The 21,771-nt window shown below is 46.2% G+C and overlaps 1 protein-coding gene across 1 annotated transcript in view; it reads right to left on the bottom strand.

The window, feature by feature from the left end:
* Positions 1-17,568, bottom strand: part of LOC119457370 (hemicentin-1-like) — a 268,953-nt gene extending 251,385 nt beyond the window's left edge. Inside the window, exon 1 of the mRNA XM_049668104.1 lies at positions 17,296-17,568. Coding sequence (XP_049524061.1) covers positions 17,296-17,476 — 181 coding nt within the window. The 5' untranslated portion in view covers positions 17,477-17,568. The remainder of the gene's footprint in view (positions 1-17,295) is intronic.
* Between the last annotated feature and the right edge of the window lie 4,203 nt (positions 17,569-21,771).

Below are 21,771 nucleotides of genomic sequence, written 5' to 3'. Positions count from 1 at the left end.
GCATACAGCGGGTCACCGTCTGCAATTTTCGTCCGCAAGCTGTCACCATAGAGAAAGATATTCGATAAGAGTGGACACTCCCATAGAGCCCAGCGGCCGAATTGACAGCCGCGTGCCAAGCGGTCGGCATCAATCACTTCCGTTTTCGGTTTAAAAAAAATTAAATTATGGGGTTTTACGTGCCAAAACCACGATCTGATTATGAGGCACGCCGTAGTGGCGGACTCCGGAAATTTGGACCACCTGGGGTTCTTTAACGTGCACCTAAACCTAATACACGGGTGTTTTCGTATTCGCCCCGAATCGAAATGCGGCCGCCGTGGCCGGGACTCGTTTTCGGTTTTGGTCGCGCGCATTTTCAACGCTAGCTAGTACGCCGGCGGCGGTTTTCTTTTTTTTTTTTTTTTTTCCTGACCGCGCACGATCTTCGTGCGGAATCGGTTTATTATTTGGTAAAAGTGATTGGGAACGATCTTCTCGAGCCCCATCAAATCTGTGCCACGTGCAATATGTGCAAAACTCCTTGTGAAATGCGGAAATATTTATTTTTCTCTACATAAAAGGTCGTTCCGCGCTTTTTGTGCGTTCATCCAACGTTGTGACCCAAGGTAAGCAGTACCCGTATGAAGCTCCATCGTACGGCATCAGCTGAAAAAAAAAGTCAATTACAAGCATGTAGCAGCATGTTACAAGCATGTGTCATTTGGTATTTATATATAGGAATACTGCGTCTAGAGGCGAAACGTGCGAAAGCGGTGAATGGGCGGCATTACAAACAAAAGCAATTCGCTTTTACATATACATGGCGTAGAAAATACCCTACTCATCCCAAACAATACCGTAAAATATGAGAAGATCTGATTTATAATCATTACCCCATTTCCGGGCATTATTTCCTGCACTTTAGCAGCACAAATACACGGGCGACTTCGCGTTTCCAAAACTTGGCCTCGGGCGACGCGACGGTACGGCCGTATACATACAGAGACGGACGCAACAGAGGCTCCCAGCCGGACCATGCTAGACGTTCGCAGAATGCCTTCTACTCGCACTCAAGACAAATGCGTGGGTGCAAAGCCTGTTTTCAGTCCTTTAGAAGACGGAATTTTCAAATTACAAGTTTGATATGTTCCTCAGCGTTTTTTTTTCCTCGCATTCTGCCGGCACCAGCAACACACTCATGTTATCACTCTTGGCAATCGCCCATCGCGTTTTCGACAGGCGTGAGTACCGAAAAAAGGTATATGTTGTTGCGGGGCCACAAGAAACGTCACAAACTTGTCCCTCTAAGATTCATTCCACGCCAAACTACGTCACCACGGCCGAGCTGCGTATCGGTAACTGCGTCTCAGCGCGCTGTGCGGCCAGTGTGCCTCAACAGAACCGAAATAAGTTACAATAGTCCCCTAGAAAGCGTCGGAAACATGCCCCAGCACAATTCATTAACTCAAATTAACTGCGCCAGGATGGCCAAGCTGTTTTTTGCTAACTGCGTCTTAAGTCTCGGTCCCGTGCCGTAAGCCTAATTGCGCCGTAGACTGTGAAACAAAATTTCTCACCTTGCCGTAGTCCAATAGTGCAGTGGTGTCTTGTCCCGGTGCAGAAGGAACGCAAGAATACGCCGGGAGCCAAAGAAACCAGGCTACATTAAAAAAAAAAAGCAGACGGACGGATCACCGCGGGCGAGCGCTCAAACGCGCGCGCAGCCGCCCTCGCTCGCTTCGGCGGAGTGTCTGGCGGATGACGCATGCATCTGGCGCGTCATTGGCCTGTCGCTAGGTAAGGCAAGAAAAATAAGTCGCAAAGTTTAAGTTCATTTATACGCAAAACGTTTTAGTTTTCGCGGCAAAGAAATTAAAAAATAAATCAATGTCTGTTAACCTAATTTCACTTTCTTTTTTTTTTTCGATGCTCGCGGCAGCTAACGTTCGGCATCAATGCTATAGCGTGACGTATGGTGACGTGTTTCCTGTTGCCAGTTTTTGCCGAGTGTCCCCTCTTGTTGAAGTTCATTCTCTATGCTGTCACCCTCACGTCAGCACATCACTTAGCCTGAACCCCAGACGCTTGGGAATGCCTACTTAAGGAACAGCATCGCTCGGCTTCTTTGCAGTCAGCGGCAAATATATATATATATATATATATATATATATATATATATATATATATACGTTCCCAGAGCTATTCATTCCATGCCATTCGGCAGGTGAGCCTTTTTGCTTTTACTTATTTTGTCATTGTAATTTTTTGCCGCTGACTGCAGGGAAATGCCTTCTGATTGTGCTACTTGTTCTAAGCCGTTACCTTTCGATGCGAAATTTTTAACATGTTCGGTTTCCCAAGAAGGTTTCCATCTAGGAAAACGATGCTCTACAGTAGCTGAAAACAGCTGCACAAAAATGAGTATCGTTAAACGTGAAACCTGGTTGTGCCAAACATGTCGACCGGAAAAAATCACACAGGAGACTTGACACAGACAGCAAAAGAAGAATCGTTTGCACAGCAATTTATTGCTGTAAATGAAAAGTTGAAAGTTAGACCTATTTGCATGTGACGTAGAAATGCTCGCTACGAAAGTAGAGGAACTCCTTACATTTAAGGACTTGGTTGGAAAGATTGAGAACGCGATACAGGAAGTGCAGACTTCAATGGAATTTCTTTCCACAAAGTATGACTCGGTACTGGAGACAGTCAGCAACAGTCAGGCTGAGGTGGCGGAATTACGTTCCAAGGTTGACTCGCTGTCTTTTACCGTCGAATTCCAGTCCGACCTGATTGACAAAATAAGTGAGTAAATGAATGAAATGGGCCACTATAGTAGGAGAAAGAATTTCGAGATCCACGGGTTTCCCAGCAAGCCAAAGGAGAACTTGCAATCCTTCCTCAGTGATCTTGCGCAAAAACTTGAGATACCTAACTTTGCAGCAACCCAAGTCTCCGCTATCCACCGTCTTCCCAGTAGGGACAATACTGCACCAGCTATTCTTCTCACCTTGCCATGGTCCAATAGTGCAGTGGTGTCTTGTCCCCAGTGCAGAAGAAACGCAAGAATACGCCGGGAGCCAAAGAAACCAGGCTACATTAAAAAAAAAAAAGCATACGGACGGATCACCGCGGGTGAGCGCTCAAACGCGCGCGGTGAGAAATTTCTGATTTTCGCCAATTTGTATATGTAAATCGATTTCCGGTGCTAGTCATCGGTGAACCAAACGTGAAAAATATCCTCAGTTTATCAGGATACGAAGCTTTTACCTCCGCCACGTGTGACAAAATCAGCAAGGTCCTCGTTTACGTTCGCAAAGAGCTCACCTACGTGGCCCAGGCCGTGCCTCCTCATGACGACAACCAGTATGTGTGCTTTAGCATAAAGAAGAAGAGTCTCTCCTTCACACTCATCGCAGGCTACATTTCCCCATCAAGCCGTTTAGACTACACAAGGCTTGGAAATGTTTTGACGTCAACCTCCAGTCCTTGGATCATCACAGGAGATTTTAATGTCCATCCCCCACTTTGGGGAAGTACAAGAACCAATTCAAGAGGTCAGACTCTTGTATCTTTTGCTTCGGACCATGACCTCTGCCTTTTGAACGACGGCAGTCAACATTCTTGAAAGGGTCGTCATAACTGCAGCTGCGTAGACCTTACTTTGGTGTCGCGATGCCTTACTTCGAGCGTGTACTCGTTTACTGACTTGGAAACGCGCGGAAGTGACCATATTCCTACTTACATTGCCATCAAAGGTCTAAGCGATATGTTTTCCCCTATGGTCTCTCGAACAATTGATTGGCCCGCATTTCAAGCCTCGGTGAACGCCAAATGCCAGAGAGGCCTTGCACGTAGCATGGAGCTTGTGATTGCGGACGTGATGCATGCTGCAACGCGCTGTTTCTCATGGTCACCTGCTCGCACTGACTTCGACATTGAATTAGAAAGGCTTCGTGCAGTATGTCGGCGTGGCGAGAAGAGATACAGACGCACAAAGTCGATTCTAGACCTTAAGGAGGCCAGGCGCACGCAGAAGAAAATACGTCGTCGCATGGACAAATTGGACAACTAACGATGGCATTCATTCTGTAACTCGTTGGACCCCCACAAAGCACTCTCTCGCGTATGGCGAACTCTCCAGGGCCTTCGCTCTTCTCCTCAGCAACGCCACCCCTTTAAGGCACTGGCGCTCCACCAAGGCTGTCGAGAAGTGGATGTTGGAGAAAACTTTTGTGCGGAAATTGCAAGCGGCAGAATGCTACAAAGGGATCTTGAATTGTACGAAGTTCCCCTCATGCAAGTTTCGGCAATGAACGAAATTTTCTCCATGAAAGAAATGGAGGCTGCTTTAGCCATTTGCAGGCGTTCCTCTTCGCCCGGACCCGACAACGTAATATATGCTGCTCTCCGCCACCTTGATCATGAAGCACGAGAGATCCTGCTGCAACACCGTCATGGAGTGACGGTGTTGTCTCCCCCTGAGTGGAAGCGTAGCCGTCTCGTACCAATCTTAAAGCAAGGAAAGTCTGCCCTTGAACTGAAATCCTATCGGCCTATTGCTCTCGCCAGCTGCGTTGGCAAGTTGATGGAAAGGATGATCCTCACGCGCCTCGAGTGGTTTCCTGAACATTACAATGTTTATCCAGACGCGATGGCAGGTTTTCGACGTGGTCGTTCGTCGGTTGACAACGTCATTGATCTCGTGTCGTCGATTCAACAACAAAAATCATCCAAACGCATCTCGGTAGCGCTATTTTTAGACGTGAGGGGTGCTTATGATAATGTCTCCCATGATTCAATTCTTGGCGCGCTCGTGGCTGCTGAAATCGGAGGCCGCACTTTTCGGTGGATTCGTAGCTACCTGACCCAAAGGAGCTTCTTTGTAGTCACTGAAGATGGTCAAACTACCGACCTCTATACCAACCGTGGGGTTCCACAAGGTGGCGTTTTGAGCCCAGTTTTGTTCAACCTGGCTCTGATTGGGCTGGCGGAATCCTTGCCACAGCCTGTCAGTCTATCAATTTACGCAGATTACATCTGCATCTGGGCTTCCAGAGTAACTCGCCCGCAAGTTCGCGCAAGGTTACAAAAGGTTGCAACGATGACGTCTACTTATCTTCAGAGACAAGGTATCGGCGTTTCAACAGAAAAATGCGCGTTAGTCGCCTTCACGCGAAAATCGATGGCCGAATATCCTGTGTCTATTAGCCTATTTTGTACAAAAAGAACCATCGGTTTTTAGGGATCACTGTTGACCGCGACCTCTCCTGGAGCCCCCATGTATCCTACCTAAGGAAAAGGCTCCTCTCGATCAGTCACCTCTTCAAAGCCATCGCCGGAAAAGCATGGGGACCGTCGGTGCGTTCTATGCTGCAACTATACAAAGCGCTTTTTATGGGTTTCTTGCGCTACAGCACTCCGGTGTTGTCAAGCGCCCGGAGGACTAACCTCAGAGTGCTTGAGAGCATGCAAGCTCAAGCACTTAGAACTTGTCTTGGCCTACCGCGATGCGCTTCAACAGCTGCAACAATTGCCATCGCCAGCGAACATCCCATCAGAACGTATGTCGCCACAGACACCCTTCGAAATCACCTTCGACACCTTTCCCGACTACAGTCTCAATGCCTTGCTTCTCTCTCGGAAAGTAGACCAGATGCAACTTTTTCGGGCATCGTAACCTCCTATCGATCTTCTCTTCCATCGGACTTCACGCCTGCTGCAATACCACCTTGCCCTTTGTGGTGTCTCCGGCAGCCACAAGTGCGGCTCTCCATTCAAGGAGTTACAAAGAAGTCCGACTTGCCAACTTGTGCCCAGAATCAAGCTGCTCTACATATGCTGCATGATTCCTACTCTGATCAAATTCACATTTATACAGATGGCTCTTGACTCTGACCAGCTTTACTGGTGTGGTAGTTATTCCGTCGGCATCATTCTGCAAGAAGCTCAAGATCAGCCACGTCACAACATCGACAGGGTCTGAACTTGCCGCCCTCCATAGCGCAGTGCTTTATGTGCACGAACAATCACCAAATAATTGGGCTATATTCTGTGACTCCAAGGCAGCCCTACAGTCACTTTTATCAGCTCTGCGCCGCAGCCCACATGAACGATTGGTAGCAGAGATACGAGTACGCTACCATCAAGTGGTGGTCAGAGGCCACGACATTGTATTTCAGTGGCTACCTGGGCACTGCAACATCACTGGCAATGAAAGTGCCCACAAAGCTGCCCGTGAAGCACATGACGAATATGAAAGAATCCCAATACCATTGTCAAGAACGGATGCAGCGCGGCACCTCAGCAGTCTTGCACATACTATAACTCTAAGAAAATGGCATACACCCGAGTTTACCAACCGGCGCCTATATGCCATGGACCCACAGATGCAATTACGACTTTTACCTGGTTTTAAACGACATGAAGAAACCTTACTGTGCCGCCTGCGATTAGGAGTTTATTTTACGAACTCCTATTCATTCCTAATTGGAATGGCGGACAGTGCCAACTGCAGCACATGTGGTGTTGAGGAAACCACCAGACATCTCTTATGTGACTGCCCTAGATACGAAGAAGAGAGGATTGCCCTTCGGACTGCTTTGGGGCACTTAGACGACAGGCCTTTTACGGAGGAGGAGATCTTGGGCCCGTGGCCTCTTGCGTCTTCTATGTACAGGGCTACAAAGGCGCTGCTGTGCTTTTTGAAGTGCACAAGCCTGCATGACCACCTGTGACGAAACTTAGCGATTAACGCTTGACTGTAAACGTGCAAGGTGTGAACTGTGAACTTCTCTCTTTCTTCTCCTCTTTCAATCCCTTCTCCCCCTTTCCCCAGTGCAGGGTAGCCTACCAGGCTCAGCTTGGTTAACCTCCCTGCCTTTCCCTTATGACCTTTCTCTCTCTCTTGTCCAGATGTGCTCCGTTGAAGCGAAGGAACAATGGTTTCGCTCACGTAAAAACCTGCCAGGATTAGTTCAGAATGATTTCAGAAGAACATCAGAAGCATTCGTAAGCACTGGGACCATTTAGTAGCCATTCTATCTTCTGTTCCATTGTATTTTGATGTCATCGTACTCACCGAGATAAATATTTCTCCAGGTTTATTTTCTGGTTTCGCGCTACCGGGCTAATAGTCCTTCTCCTTTTTTCGTTCAATCCTGAAGGGTGGAGGTGTGGCTGCCTTCGTAAATTTAAAAAAACACTTGGTCAGTCTCCGAACTAAAGTTGCCTTTCGACCATGCCGAAACTGTTATTCTCCGCTTATCTAATCCTCGATTTTCATTGGCCTTGCTTTCTGCATATCGTCCTCAATGTGGTAACAGGCGTCTTTTTTTGGCTGAGCTCGACTCTGCGTTATCTCGTCTTGGAACCGATTAATGTATTTGCCTCTCAGGTGACATCAATATAGATACGTTACGTCCAAAAGTAGGAATAGTTGCATATTATCTAGATACACTATCTAAATGGGGAATCGAAACGACATTCCATGCAGCAACTCTCGAGGAATTCCTATCTCAACGCCTTGTTTCATACTGCATTGATCATGTAAATGTTCGAGCCCATAATCTGGAAGTCAAATCGACCATTGCACAGGTTAAGCTTTCTGACCACTACTTCGTCTGCTGTTCACTGAAACAGACTGTGAATCCCTTGTTATAAGAGGCTATTAACTCTGTCAAACAAATTTGTATAATTGATCCGAGGCTTTCCGATAAACTATATATAGTCCAGAAAAATGATTGGGATAGTTTTTTATGTACTGTGTCACCGGAAAACATGTACCGCGAATTTGTAGCTGCGTTTGATTCTTTTAGGCAGGCGGCAACACGCGTTGTCCAAATCAGGCAACATAACCTGAGCCATAAATGGATGACCAGCGAAATCGTATCTCCTATAAAGGAAAAAGACTTGTTGTAGATGACGGCCAAGCGGTCGTCAAACTGCAATGACACGTGCTTAAGATATAAATGTGCCAGAAACAAGATGAATGCAATGATCAGACTTGCAAAGCGCGCGTATTTTAGAAAGAAATTTCAAGAAGCTCGATCTGGGGGACATAAAGAAAACGTGGTCCCTAATCAATAATCTTAGAGGCGGCAACATTTCAACGCCTAAACAGCGCCTTTCATCTTATTTTTCTACAGATGACAAACTGTGGCACAGTTATTTATTCAGTTTTTTCAAGTGTCTCGGGATTGAGGACCCGGCGACCATCGGTGTGTACGGCGAACATCGGTGTGACCATCGTTGTGTAATAGATATCTTGCTAAATACAGCATAACTTCCTTTACTATCGCTTGATGAATTGAGGTCGATTGTCTTTAACCTTAAGACGAATAAATCACCTGGCTTTGCCAAAATCTGTCAGTGATCTCCAGAGAAATTTTGACGCAATTAAACATCTATTGCTATCTATCTTAAACTCTATTTTGGATGATGGTGTGATTCCAGTTGAAATGAAAACCGCAATTGTAATTCCGCTTCATAAGCAAGGTGCACGCAATACTATTGCAAATTACAGACCTATTTCGATAATTCCCTGTATAGCTCAAATATTAGAAAAACATGTGGCTCCTACGGTAACACAGTTTCTAGATAAGCATAGTGTATTTATCATCAAATCAGTATGGATTTGTACAGGGGAAGGGTACAGAAACACTGTTAGCAGCTTTCTCTGATCTTTTATACTTGACACTAGATCGTAACCGGGTAGCATGTGCTCTTTAAAGATGCCTCTAAGGCATTTGACAGTGTTTGTCATGGCATTTTGTTACAGAAACTGTCTCTGCTAGGCCTTCGTGGATCATTCTTGAATTTATTAACTAACTTTCTGCAGGATACACGACAGTGTGTGAAGGTGGGAAATAGTTGAAGTGTTTTTACCTGTATTCATTCACATAAATGTTAAAAAGCAGAGGGCTTAATATTGAGCCCTTAGGGACTTCAGAATGGTGTGTCCAATGTATTGGTAATTATATACAGGGTGTTTCAGCGAACACTTTCAAAAATTCTTAAAGGTTGCCTGTGACAGATAGCAGAATTCTAGTTTATGAGCTGGTCTACTCGAAGAGGCGGACATCACGTGCACAAGAAATTGAAATGCATAATAGAATAATTAACGAAACTTCACTAATTAGGTTTTTAACTAATTACCTGATGGCGGATATTGCAATTTACAAATTGTAGCCTTGGAGTTCGCAAGGCGGATCAACTTGAAACGAATTCTCGGAGTGACACCAGTTTCGACATATTAATTCCCGAACCTTGCGGAGAAATGCATTGGCGTTCCAGTTAGTTTCTTAACAAAACGTTGCTTTATGCATTGAAGCACAAAATTAACTGGACTTATCTGTACTTTGTTTTCCGTTATGTACAATAAAGGTTGTATTGTATTGCATTGTATAACGATACTTTGTTAACTGACATTTGAGAAAGTGATGAACTGTCATCATGCGATAGAGACGCTGATAATTACTGCTGCACTGAAAGTCGCGCTGCGAATGACCGCGATTCACTTGGCCAAAAGTACACATGAATAGATACAAAGATAAGGTTTGGAACATAGAGGGGCGATACACTGAAGATAACGTGCAAATTTTCAATGCTGTGGGCTACATTGCTCAATCATAATTAATTGCTAAACATGACGCAGGCACATTTGGCCAATTGAATTACGGTAGCTCGCCGCGGGGGATCCTAACGCTCCTCTCACACACAACTTTTCATTTTCGTAGATGTTTGTTAATTAAGCGTTGTCATCATGCACTCGTCGTAGTCATCTCATTGACGCTGTTGTAATCGTGCCCGCGCGTCGACGCCGTAGCTCTGTTCTTGCCGTCGTTGTATTCACACGACCCTTGCCGTTTCTGCGCTTCCATCTGCATGCTTCGCGCAGTAACAAAGGTGCCAGCACCTATAGCGCGGTTTGGTTCAACGTTTCATGTTACCGCTGGGAGATGCCCCACTCTCAATATTTGCAACGGGCGACACTGAAAGGAGTCGCAATAGTCTACTCACACAGCCCGGTATATGGAACTTGATGTGCGAGTAAAAAAGATCTTAAATTTCCAACTGAGGCGACGACCAGTTCTGTTTCTCAGGGCATTATCATTGAAATGGACAACGAATTCGGTAATCTTGTCTTTTATTCTGTTCGTTTTATCTTATCCGAGCGACCCGAATACGTCGGTGGCGTCGGCAGAAAAACGCCTCGAAAAAGCTAGTTTTTCGATACAAAAATAAACAAGATTCCAGTGCGAAAAAAAGAAAGAAAAGTGAAATAAAGAAAAGAAAAGAAAAGAAAGAAAGAAGAGCAGCACTACGAATTTTTGTTTGAGCGCCATCGATTCCGCGATAGAGCGGATTTTTGATCAGCAATTCGTTAGGCCTCCATTTGGAACGCTCTTGGAAAAGAGGCGTTGACTTATTGGCAACCGAAACCGCATTAATCTGCGGTTTTCACCTCTACCCCCTACTCCCTCCGCCCCCCCCCCCCCCCCACACACACACACACTCACACACACACACACTTCTTCGTTTTCTCCAAGCGCGAAGTTCTGGCGCGAGTGCTGGGGCTTACAAAGCGTCTTTCTCGAAGCTAAAGAAGACAAACACAGGAAGCAGAGCAAGAAAATGTACCAGCACAAATAAAGTACGGCCGTGCGGCAGTTGGGCTTTTCGTGGTAGGTTTGGCGCCGGCTTTCAATGAGTACATTTGTGCTGACTGCAGCTGTGACGAAAGGGGATTGCGCGTGGGTGCCTGGGTTTCTAGGTGCTTTGATGTCGTGGAACGTTATAGAAAACCAAATGCGTTGTCCTGCATACACAAGCTCAATTTGAAAATGCCAGACTGAATGCTTATTTTTATTTTATTTTTTCCAATGATGGCAAGAAAACACAGTCATAGAGATAAGTTTCGCTATACAGCGCGACAACAACAAAAATGAATAAATAGTGGAACCTTAGAGAGTTTGCCATCTGAATGTAGACTGTATAGGTTTGTGTGAGCAATAGAGCGTGTTGATTTGCGCATTACGACGATCTATTTGTTTATTTTATAGAAGCCATCTCTTTTTCTTTCTTTTTTTTGCATTTTTTTTTTCTTTTTTAGGTTCTTCGCGGCTCAACTGAGAACCACAGAAGTGACGCACTGCTACAATTGAAAACGCAGATGACTTTGGGCGTTCGTGTGCGTGCGTGCCTGCCTGTCGCAAAGGTCTGTGTAACAGCCTTACCAACGCCGATGGCGTATACTCGACGCCACAAGCGAACGAAGGCCGCGGCATGACGACATAGCATAAAATGGCGAAATTATAATTTGGCAGGATACCGCAGCCATTTCATCAGAACAGAATTCTGGCGACGCAGCAAGTGGGAAGGCACAATGAAAGGGCACGCGGATTACAAGCTTAATGCCCTTGCTTAGCGTTACTAGCAGAAGGTGCGATAACGCGTAATGGGAGCGGCCCATGGGTTTTATGAGAGCTACAGCCGTCGCAATCAGACCATAAATCACCAGCCCACGTGCTGGCCTGGTAATAAGGCTGGAGAAACAGGTCATGCTCTGCTGATGTTCGAAGTCACGCAAGGTGTGTGGGCCGTAAATGCTCGAAAGCGTCGAAATGTCGCAACATGGTCACGGCGCGAAACGCGCACCTGTTGCTTTTGATCTCTGCTGGCATCTCTAAGCAATTCCGAATTTGAGAGTCTTTAGGGAAAGGAAACACACAAAAATTAAAAGAATGGCATTTAAAGCGTAGTTGTGAGTTCCTTATAACGTAGCACGATAGATTGAAAGCGTTTCCTTCCTTCAGGTTTTTATTTAATCCCCTCCCCTCTGATAGATTTTATAAAGCAGCCTACAGGTCTCATCAATAAAACCGAACTAATTGTTGCTTCATGCACTGATCCTCACACCAATGCAGCTTACAATGTCTGTTTTAGCGATCATATTATTTTCACGCCATCGAAAAAAGTCTTTCTCAAATCATTAGCCAAATTTTCTGTGAGCTAACCGTCGCAATTCACTTAAGTCTGTCTTCCTTAGTAGTCGTATTACGCTGATTTCTGTGACGCCATATTCCATTCATTTGTATGTTATCTTATTTTCTGTTTTACCTGATTAAATGTGCAGTGTAGTGCGCAAGCGAATTTTGTGAAGTTATGCGTTGTGAAACTCCGAAAATATTTTATGGAGACGTATTGGGTGCGTAAAACATAATTTGGGGATTTGTCCTTAAGGGAAACTGAAACATGACGAAAATGTTTTGCAGAAGGCACTTAAAGATGACCTCTGTTCTGGCAGAAGTTGAAAATCGCTCATCACTTCTGAAAGTCTAACTCACCATGAATACCTTGCCGAACTAAAGTCAACAAGGAATGCTATCTGGAGCTGTTGCAACTTCGAGGCGCGTTTAGAAAGGAATGACCGATTGCTTGGATGGGCCATTCCTCGCCGGACGCTTCGTCAAGCCACACAGACGCGTGTGCCGGTAAGACAGCTTCTCAGTCAAACCAATATTTCCACTGGCTCCTTCGCCCTCATACTCACACTAAGTTAGGTCCATCAGAATTCCCGGAATTTAATTTCACTATAAGAATAATTGGTGTGAACTCATTGACATGATTCCAAATGAACTGTCTCCAGAGCCAGTTCTTTCGCAGCAGAATTGATGAATTAAGTGCGTAAATTCTTGCAAAACTATGTCAAAGGCGATTAGCTTCATAGTTTTTAGGTAGTTACGTATTAGAGTGCAGGGACTTTCGTGACCCACATCATGCGTAGCAAAGCCCATAATGCGTTACTGTCTCCCAAGTATTATGTACTGTAGCGTCAAGTTAATTCAACCTGGTTAGATTTATAGCTCTTCATTTTCTGAGTCAAAACATTAGTCTCTAGAGTTTGTTTCTACAGCTTCTAAGCGCATTTTTCATAAAAGTGAAAACATGTCTTCCATCCGACAGTAGCCTGAATCAAGTACATGCTTGCGTGCGCGCGGGCGCGCGCACACACACACACACACGCACACACTAAACGTTAATAATTATTTGTCTGTTTTCAACTTTGGTCCCGTTAGTTTTGAAGTTATGGGACTTGCCGTCTCAAAACAACACATGGGCTATTAGAGACGTCGCAGTGGTTATTCTTGATCCCCTGCGGTTCTTTAGTGTGCACGCGCACGCTAAATATGCACGTGCACTTGAGATGCCGCTATCTCATTTGATCATCATCATCATCAGTCTATATTTATGTCCACTGCAGGACGAAGGCCTCTCCCTGCGATCTCCAAGTACCCCTGTCTTGCGCTAGGTGATTCCAACTTGCGCCTGCGAATTTCCTAACTTCATCACTCCACCTAGTTTTCTGCCGTCCTCGATTGCACTTCCCTTCTCCCTATCTCATTTATCCGCAGCTATTTTATTATTCACGTTGAAGCAGCTCTTGTCCGGCGTAAGTCTTGTGCAGAAAAGGAAGCGTGTTTACCTTGATTTAAGAGAAAACATGGTTCTGTATTGAACAATATCAAAATACAATAAAAACCCAAAACTATATTTTTTCGAGTTTTTTTCACAGTCATCCGGAAACAAACATCGTCAGATCACGACCTATTGCAAATTGCAGCGACGGAAAGTTGCGTTTCTTGCGTGAGCATCCGCCTCGGTTGCTCAGTGGCTATGGAGTTCTGCTGCTATCGCGCATTCTGCCCCAACGCGTCAAAGTTGACCCGGAGCGTCTCTCATAGCCTGTGAGTTGTACTTTGCGACGTCAAACCCCCCGTAATGTAACTTTATTTTACTTTACGATCAATGCATTCTTTTTTTTTCTCTGCTTCCTCCTGTTCTGCAGATGGCGACTGCATGGCATTTGCAAAAGTTTTTCCGCGCCACTGTAACTGGCACACGCTGTTCGAAAAGGTCACTGTTCCACAGAAGAAATGTTAGGCAACTTGCCTTAAAACGCTTGTCGCATTTACAAAAGCTTACTCATTCCTCGTAGGAATGGCCAATGGCGCCGCAAGCTAAGCCGATCTCACGAAGCTATAGAGCATAATTTGTGCTACTGTCCATCTTTGCGTACTAGCCGAAGCCGCTCTGACGACAGACCGTTCTCAAAAGTAAAGTAAGTTGCGACTTGACATATACTGGATGGCAGAGTGCGCAATCGTTAACGTGTGGCGCGAGACATCGCGCTTAGCAAGAGCTAAATGCGATGCTTAGCAATGAGATGACATCACTAGACCTCGTGCCAGTAGAAATGCGTCACGATTTAATAGCCTTCTGTAATCTTGCACGTACGACACGTCAATTGGGATCAAGAGCACCATATGCAGATGTCATCGGCATACAAGGCGATTTTAATCGACGAGGGAATACACTTCTCGCAGCAAATGAGACAGGTGTTAAATAGACATTTAGTAGTAGTTCTACTTCTGTGGGAGCAAATATGTAAATCAATAAGCAGATTGGTGTCATTCACTGTTTTCTTTTCTTATCGCTCGCACGTCTTTCTGTAAAGAACGTGTGACACGCGTTTGGCCGGCACCGCAAGGGTCATAGAAACCAAGCTATCTGTCCCGCCTCCTGATCTTTGACCTCGACGCGCTTTTGAACGAGAGCAATGTATGTCTTCAAGCTACCAACTAGGCACAGCGGATACTGTGTCTACGAGCACAGCGCTTATCTCCACCAGCTTTCAAATAAAAAACAAATGTGACTGATTTATCGGTGCGGATATACCAGACATTTACTAAATATACATAAGGGGGACATATACGTTTGATTGTATGCATCAAAGAAGTGGCACACTTAGTTTGCATCTTATATATGATCTCCGTCGCCGGTTTCCGGGCAAGATGACAGCGTCCCCCTATGGAGCCCGTGCTGGTCTGTCGATTGATGAAGAGGCTACTGAAGCTCAAACTGTATCGCGCAACTTGAGGCATCATTCTTGGATAATTCCGATTGAATGCGAGTGATTCACGTCATTTGCGGCGCGTGCACAGAGCTGTTGCCCACCGCTTCTGTGACTATCGTGTACAACGACTCGGGACCCGCACAGCCGTGCCTGTACATCAAAGGAACCCAGGCCCGCATTTTGTAACGAACCAATTAATTTTTCATCATATCCTTCATAATCGGCTCGGACGTGGCCATGTCGCTGTTATCGCCGAGATCGACCACTTGGCGCGACATATGATAACAAAAGAGTGGAAAATGAAATGGACCGCTAGAAAATAATGCCCGACGTCCGCGTACGGCAGTCCATTTTTCTCACCAGACCTATAAGCAAAAAAAATCCGCCACCATTGCACCCTGTGAAAGTCGATGTACATCGAAGCTGTTGCCGACGTTAGACAAGCACCACCACCGCAAGCAACGCACGGCAGGCGCGCGCCGCACGTGTGCGGAAGTGAAGCAAACATCCTCATTCTCCCACGCCTTCCACCAATCCCGAGTGCATTATTGAACTTATGGAATTTCTCAAAATAAATTGCCTCAGAAAATTCGTAAAGTACGACTTAACACAAGCTGAAGACATGATATCTTCGGATTGTAATTCGAATATAGGAGAATAACGGGCATCGTTGCGTGACGATATCGCCTGATGACGTAATCTGATGACGTCTTCACGTCAAATGTAACGTCTCGCGATGACGTCTTCGTCAAGTGATGATGTCACCTGATGACTTCATGTGATGCCTTTTGGAGAAGCAACACATTGTGCGCTTCCCGCTTCTTTGCACTGTCTCCGGGATCGGCCCATATATTTGTGTGAGCACCGCGCACGCGGACTCTAAAATTGCCGACCGACTAGAGGCTAACACCTTCGCTGTCAAACGCAGAATTTCAGCTCAGAACGAGGGCCGGTATCCACGAAACTTCTGTAACGTAACGTCTGTAAAACCGTTCCTCCATTTGCTGGCGTTCGGGCGCCTGCCAATCACGATAGCGATGAGCGATCAGCGCGATAACGATACTGTCGATGCGCTATGGCGGATGGAGGACAACACTTCCATCAAATTTTTCTGCGTACGGGCCTAGATCTTAATCCGGAGCCAAGTTTCTCTCCATTGTTAATCAACGAAACAGTCAGTATTATTTAACGCTTTCACTACATCAGCAGCTTAAAATATGCGTGTACTATAAGCATGAAATAACGTGGTTAAATAAATAAATAAATAAATAAATAGAAGCACTCAGTTCCATACACAATCCTTTCAGCAGGCCATAAGTTCATCAGACAAATTGCAATGTACTTCAGAACCCTAAAAACACTAATAATGAGTGAAGCTGAATTGCTTCTGGTTTAATGTTTTATTTTGAACTTATATATTCTTGTGACCACTGATTCCCAAAGAAGCTTAAGGGGCAGGCTACCGTTCGTAAGTGCATTCAAACTAATTTTTAATAAACCAAATTTTATGCAAAATAATTCCCTTGATCAAAAGCACGAAAACAATGCCTTCACAGTGTCAATGTTTCATTGCAGTCCGTTACAATACTACTTCAATGCGTGAGGAATCATCAAATACATTGTTATCGCAAAACAAAAACATCATATGATAAGGCGGCTTCATGCACAGACGGCTCTAGCACGGGTCTGGGCTCTAAGCCTTGTGTAGTCTTGCCCGTTATGTGCTTTGCTTGTTCCTTCCTCATCGTGCCCAAACTTGTGCCTCTTTCTTACCCTCTTCCGCTTCCCCCACTGCACAGTAGCGGGCTAGAGGCATTCGCCTCAGATCGAAGCGCCGGCCCTTCTTAACATAAAATTGTTTTAAACTCTTGCTCGCCTCTTTCAGGTGGCTCTATGCGGGTGAATGCATGCAAACCGCAGTGCGAAACTGTCAGGTTCGCTTGTTCAACTCTTCAAGCTTAGTACACTAAAAAACTAAACAGCGGGAAAGGGGGAGGGTAAAAGGAAGAAGTAACATAAAAGCCGAATGCGATCACTATACATCTCATAAAAGTTGATTACGAACGTTTTGAGATCAGTTGCGTATCTTACAGAACAGATTGGTCATCGCCACGTTACGCTGGCGTGCACCTAATCCTTCAACGCAGATGTCTTCGCAAAAATTGTGTGAGAACCAGAGAAAGGTCTAGGAAGACGAAAGGTAGAAAAATGAAATGCGGGAAACCAATCTAAAAAGAAATCAGGTTACGTTGCAACAATACCGTACATAGCACGGCACAGTATGGTATTCTTGCAAGCGACGCAGAACAGAAACTTTGCGACCGCGCAACCGCGAAGCTAAAGTTCGGGAAAAAGCGCGCCGACGTCCGTCACAAAATTCAGAAGCGCGTACCGACCTTTCACCGGCGACTGGTCGCGTGGTCGCGCTGACGGTGGTAATCCGAGCACCACCAGAGCCACGAGAAGGGACGAAGGCAAACAGGTGGCCCTGCCACCGGTTGTCCAGTATGCATGACGTGCCATGCGGCGCGGAACGCAGCTCGGAGCGTTGTCCGCCGGCCGCGCTTCTGCTGGCATGAGCACGCACGGGGGGCCTTTCCCCCGGCGGTACGAACACTTTAGCTAAGGGCCCGGCTCTGAGAAACACACGGAGCTGATCACGTGCGATCGATGTCCTCGCGACCCGGGCCACCGCGCTCGTTCTGAGCCCGAGACGGGAGCTCCGGCTCGGCTGCCTGTTGAAGTCCGACAGGGCGCCGCGGGCTGCCAGGTTCTGTGGCTCCATCTCTCGGCGCTTTAGCCAAAAGCGCTCGGACACAGTGCTCGCCAGAAAGGTTTCTTTTAGTTCGCGCTCGAAGTGTACATGTTTCAAAAGTTTTGTTACGTAGTTCTTTCTTCCCACAAGTCTAACCGCCATGCATGCGGATTGCCTTCTTTCGCTATGGCCGTTTTGAACCACTGGGGCTCTGAATTATCACCATCCAAAGAAGGCACAATGCTCGAGGTTTGATATCCTCTACTGGCCCTGATGGCCTCCGGGCTTGGGTTCATGATCCCCATTCTAATTCACTCATCGCCTATATCATGGTCTCTGGCTTGGCTTCCCTGATGTACGATGTGTGAGACAAGACTAGGCCCGGAAACTAGCATTGGAATTTTAAGTAAACATGTTTTTACCACCACAAAACCGTAATGGTCACTTGGGGGTATTACGGTTGGCGACGTAGTGTATTGAAATATCCACAGAAGAAAGAAGACCATAATATGTGGCTTCTTTAGACATTACTGGAGCGGATGACAACGTGAACCACAACACTTTGCGGGTTATTTTGGAAGAGAAAGGTCTAGGCAGCGACTGTATACAGCTTTTGAGGTAGATTTACCTAGAAAATAACGTTTGCGTTGAAAGGGAAGGAATGAGGAGCGAGGAGAAATTTCATACCAAGGGAGTGACAGGGGTGCCCTTTATCCCCACTGCTGTTTATGATGTACATGGTAAGGATGAATATGGCGCTAGAAGAAATCAATATCGGGTTTAATCTCTCATATAAACAGGCGGGCACAATAGTAGAGTAGCAGCTTGAAGGTTTGTTTTATGCGGACGTCATTACGTTGCTTGCTAACAGGGAAAGTGATATGCAACGTCTGGCTAATATCTGTGGACAGGACGGCGAGAATTAAGGATTGAAATTTAGCATTACAATATCAGGTGTATGGTATTCAATGAAAACAGTGAACGGACGGTGTCAATACCGGGCCAGGAAATACCTGAGGTAAAAGAATACAAATGCCTTGGTGTATGGATAAAAGAAGGCAATAGATGTATGTAAATACAGGAAAGAACAATAATAGCAAGGGGGAAGAAAAACGCGGCCATAATGGAAGACAGAGCGCTATAGTGATACAATAGGTACAAGGTGTGGAAATGTTCAATGTGTGGAAAGGTGCAATGGTTCCAGGACCTACATTTGGAAATGCGGTTGTTTGATTGAAGTCAGGGGTACAATCAGGACCCGGTGACAACCAAAGCTCACCGGGACGTCTTGCATTGGGCTCTCACGGGATGACTACAAATGACGCTGCACGGGATGATATGGGCTGGACAAGTTTTGAAGTGAGGGATGCTCAGAGTAAAATGGATTTCGAAGAACGACTGAGGAATACGAAATAAATAAATGGGCTGCGAGAGTGTTCAGGTATTTGTACAAAAAAAAACATTGAGTTACAGTGGAGGAAAATAACTAGGGAGGTTAGCAGAAAGTATGCGACCAGTATAGTAAGCACCGTGGCAACAAAGAACGCCAAACGCAAAGTCAGAGAGGCTGAGACAGTCTCATGGGTGGTGGCATTGGAAAAGAAACCGGCTATGAGTAACTACTTTCTTAAGAGGTAAAAAGGAAATCAGGAAAGAAGCAATTTATGATAACTCAAAGGGAAGTTCTTTACTTTTCGAAGCGAGATCAGGATGCCTTAAAACGCATAGTTATAAAGCGAGGAAAAAGAAGCATGTGCTTGCTGCGGCAAAGCTAGGGAAACGATGGAACGTGATTCATTAGAATGTGACGATATCTACCAAGCTGTTGGTTTAGGCTGTGTGTGTGTGTGTGTGTGTGTGTGTGTGTGTGTGTGTGTGTGTGTGTGTGTGTGTGTGTGTGTGTGTGTGTGTGTGTGTGTGTGTGTGTGTGTGTGTGTGTGTGTGTGTGTGTGTGTGTGTGTGTGTGTGTGTGTGTGTGTGTGTGTGTGTGTGTGTGTGTGTGTGTGTGTGTGTGTGTGTGTGTGTGTGTGTGTGTGTGTGTGTGTGTGTGTGTGTGTGTGTGTGTGTGTGTGTGTGTGTGTGTGTGTGTGTGTGTGTGTGTGTGTGTGTGTGTGTGTGTGTGTGTGTGTGTGTGTGTGTGTGTGTGTGTGTGTGTGTGTGTGTGTGTGTGTGTGTGTGTGTGTGTGTGTGTGTGTGTGTGTGTGTGTGTGTGTGTGTGTGTGTGTGTGTGTGTGTGTGTGTGTGTGTGTGTGTGTGTGTGTGTGTGTGTGTGTGTGTGTGTGTGTGTGTGTGTGTGTGTGTGTGTGTGTGTGTGTGTGTGTGTGTGTGTGTGTGTGTGTGTGTGTGTGTGTGTGTGTGTGTGTGTGTGTGTGTGTGTGTGTGTGTGTGTGTGTGTGTGTGTGTGTGTGTGTGTGTGTGTGTGTGTGTGTGTGTGTGTGTGTGTGTGTGTGTGTGTGTGTGTGTGTGTGTGTGTGTGTGTGTGTGTGTGTGTGTGTGTGTGTGTGTGTGTGTGTGTGTGTGTGTGTGTGTGTGTGTGTGTGTGTGTGTGTGTGTGTGTGTGTGTGTGTGTGTGTGTGTGTGTGTGTGTGTGTGTGTGTGTGTGTGTGTGTGTGTGTGTGTGTGTGTGTGTGTGTGTGTGTGTGTGTGTGTGTGTGTGTGTGTGTGTGTGTGTGTGTGTGTGTGTGTGTGTGTGTGTGTGTGTGTGTGTGTGTGTGTGTGTGTGTGTGTGTGTGTGTGTGTGTGTGTGTGTGTGGTGTGTGTGTGCGTGCGTGTGTGCACGTGTGCGTGTGTCATTCCAAAGGGGACGCTCATAGCATCCCATGTACATACATGTACATGACATGTCAAGTACATGTATGCTAAGGCCATGCCAGTGTTCGGGCCAGAAGCGTGTTGTTGTTGTTGTTGTTGTTGTTGTCGTCGTTGTTGTTGTTCCATTATCATACCGCATTATGAACTATTTTAAAGCCAACGACAGAGTTGCACAATATTGTAACAAGTAAAGCGAGAGGTAAAATATGTATTTACGCCTATATACGCGTGGTAACCGGCAATATGGCGAAATCCACACACGAGCCGAGGCGCGCCTTCATAGTCTTCCTTTCGCTGCATCCTCGTGCGCGCGCTTGGGTAACGGTCCTGTGACACAATTCCCCGGCGGCAGGAGCACCGACTCGGTGCTGTTCAAGGAGGACACGAGAGGCAAGTAACAAGAGGACGACGGCTAAGGTTCGCGGACATAGTACGGCTTGAGCCGTACAACGTGCACATTTTCACATTGTGGGTGGCGAGTCGACGATGTCGGGGTTTGAAGGGGTGCAGTTTCATAGGTGAGGTTGGTGACTTGCCGAAGAACACGGTAAGGGCCTGTGTAAGGCGACAAACGTTTTTTTGAGAGTCCGACTCGGTGTGTTGGAGTCCAGAGGAGAACGAGGGAACCTGGCAGTAAATGGTTGAGCCGGCGATGCCTGTCGTATAAAGCTTTCTGTCTTGCTTGCGATATGGCTAATCCGTGACGAGTAAGCTGACGGGCGTGATCGGCTCGAGCAATGGCGTCGTGGGCATACTCAGTGGTGGTAGACGTATCAGAAGGCAGCAGGGTATCCATGGGTAAAACTGGATCACGGCCGAACAGCAAATAAAAAGGAGAGAAACCGGTGACATCGTGGCGTGATGATCCACACGATTTCCCCATCGTAGGCGAACATCACGAATATAATGTTAGCTTCCCAATCGCGGTGATCCGCGGACACGTACATCGCCAACGTGTCCGTGAGCGTGCGATTTAAGCGTTCTATTAAGCCATTAGTCTGGCGGTGGTGAGCTTGTGTCGGATTGCGCACGATGTAAGAATGTCGGCGATTACTGTTGAGAGGAACTGCGGGCCTCTGTCGGTAAGAAGTTGTTTAGGGGCGCCGTGATGAAGTGTAACATCGCGCAACAAAAAGTCGGCGACGTCATTTGCACAGCTTTTAGAGAGGGCGCACGTGATTTTTTACCGTGTGGCGTAATCTGTTGCGATGCCGATCCATTTGTTCCCAGAATAAGACACTGGGAAAGGGCCCAGCATGTCAACACCGACGCGGAAGAAAGGCGCATACGGGATGTCCAGGAGTTG

The sequence above is a fragment of the Dermacentor silvarum genome, chromosome 1 (genome assembly GCF_013339745.2).
Source record: "Dermacentor silvarum isolate Dsil-2018 chromosome 1, BIME_Dsil_1.4, whole genome shotgun sequence".
Classification (NCBI taxonomy): domain Eukaryota; kingdom Metazoa; phylum Arthropoda; class Arachnida; order Ixodida; family Ixodidae; genus Dermacentor; species Dermacentor silvarum.
This window is presented reverse-complemented; position numbering and strand designations above follow the sequence as displayed.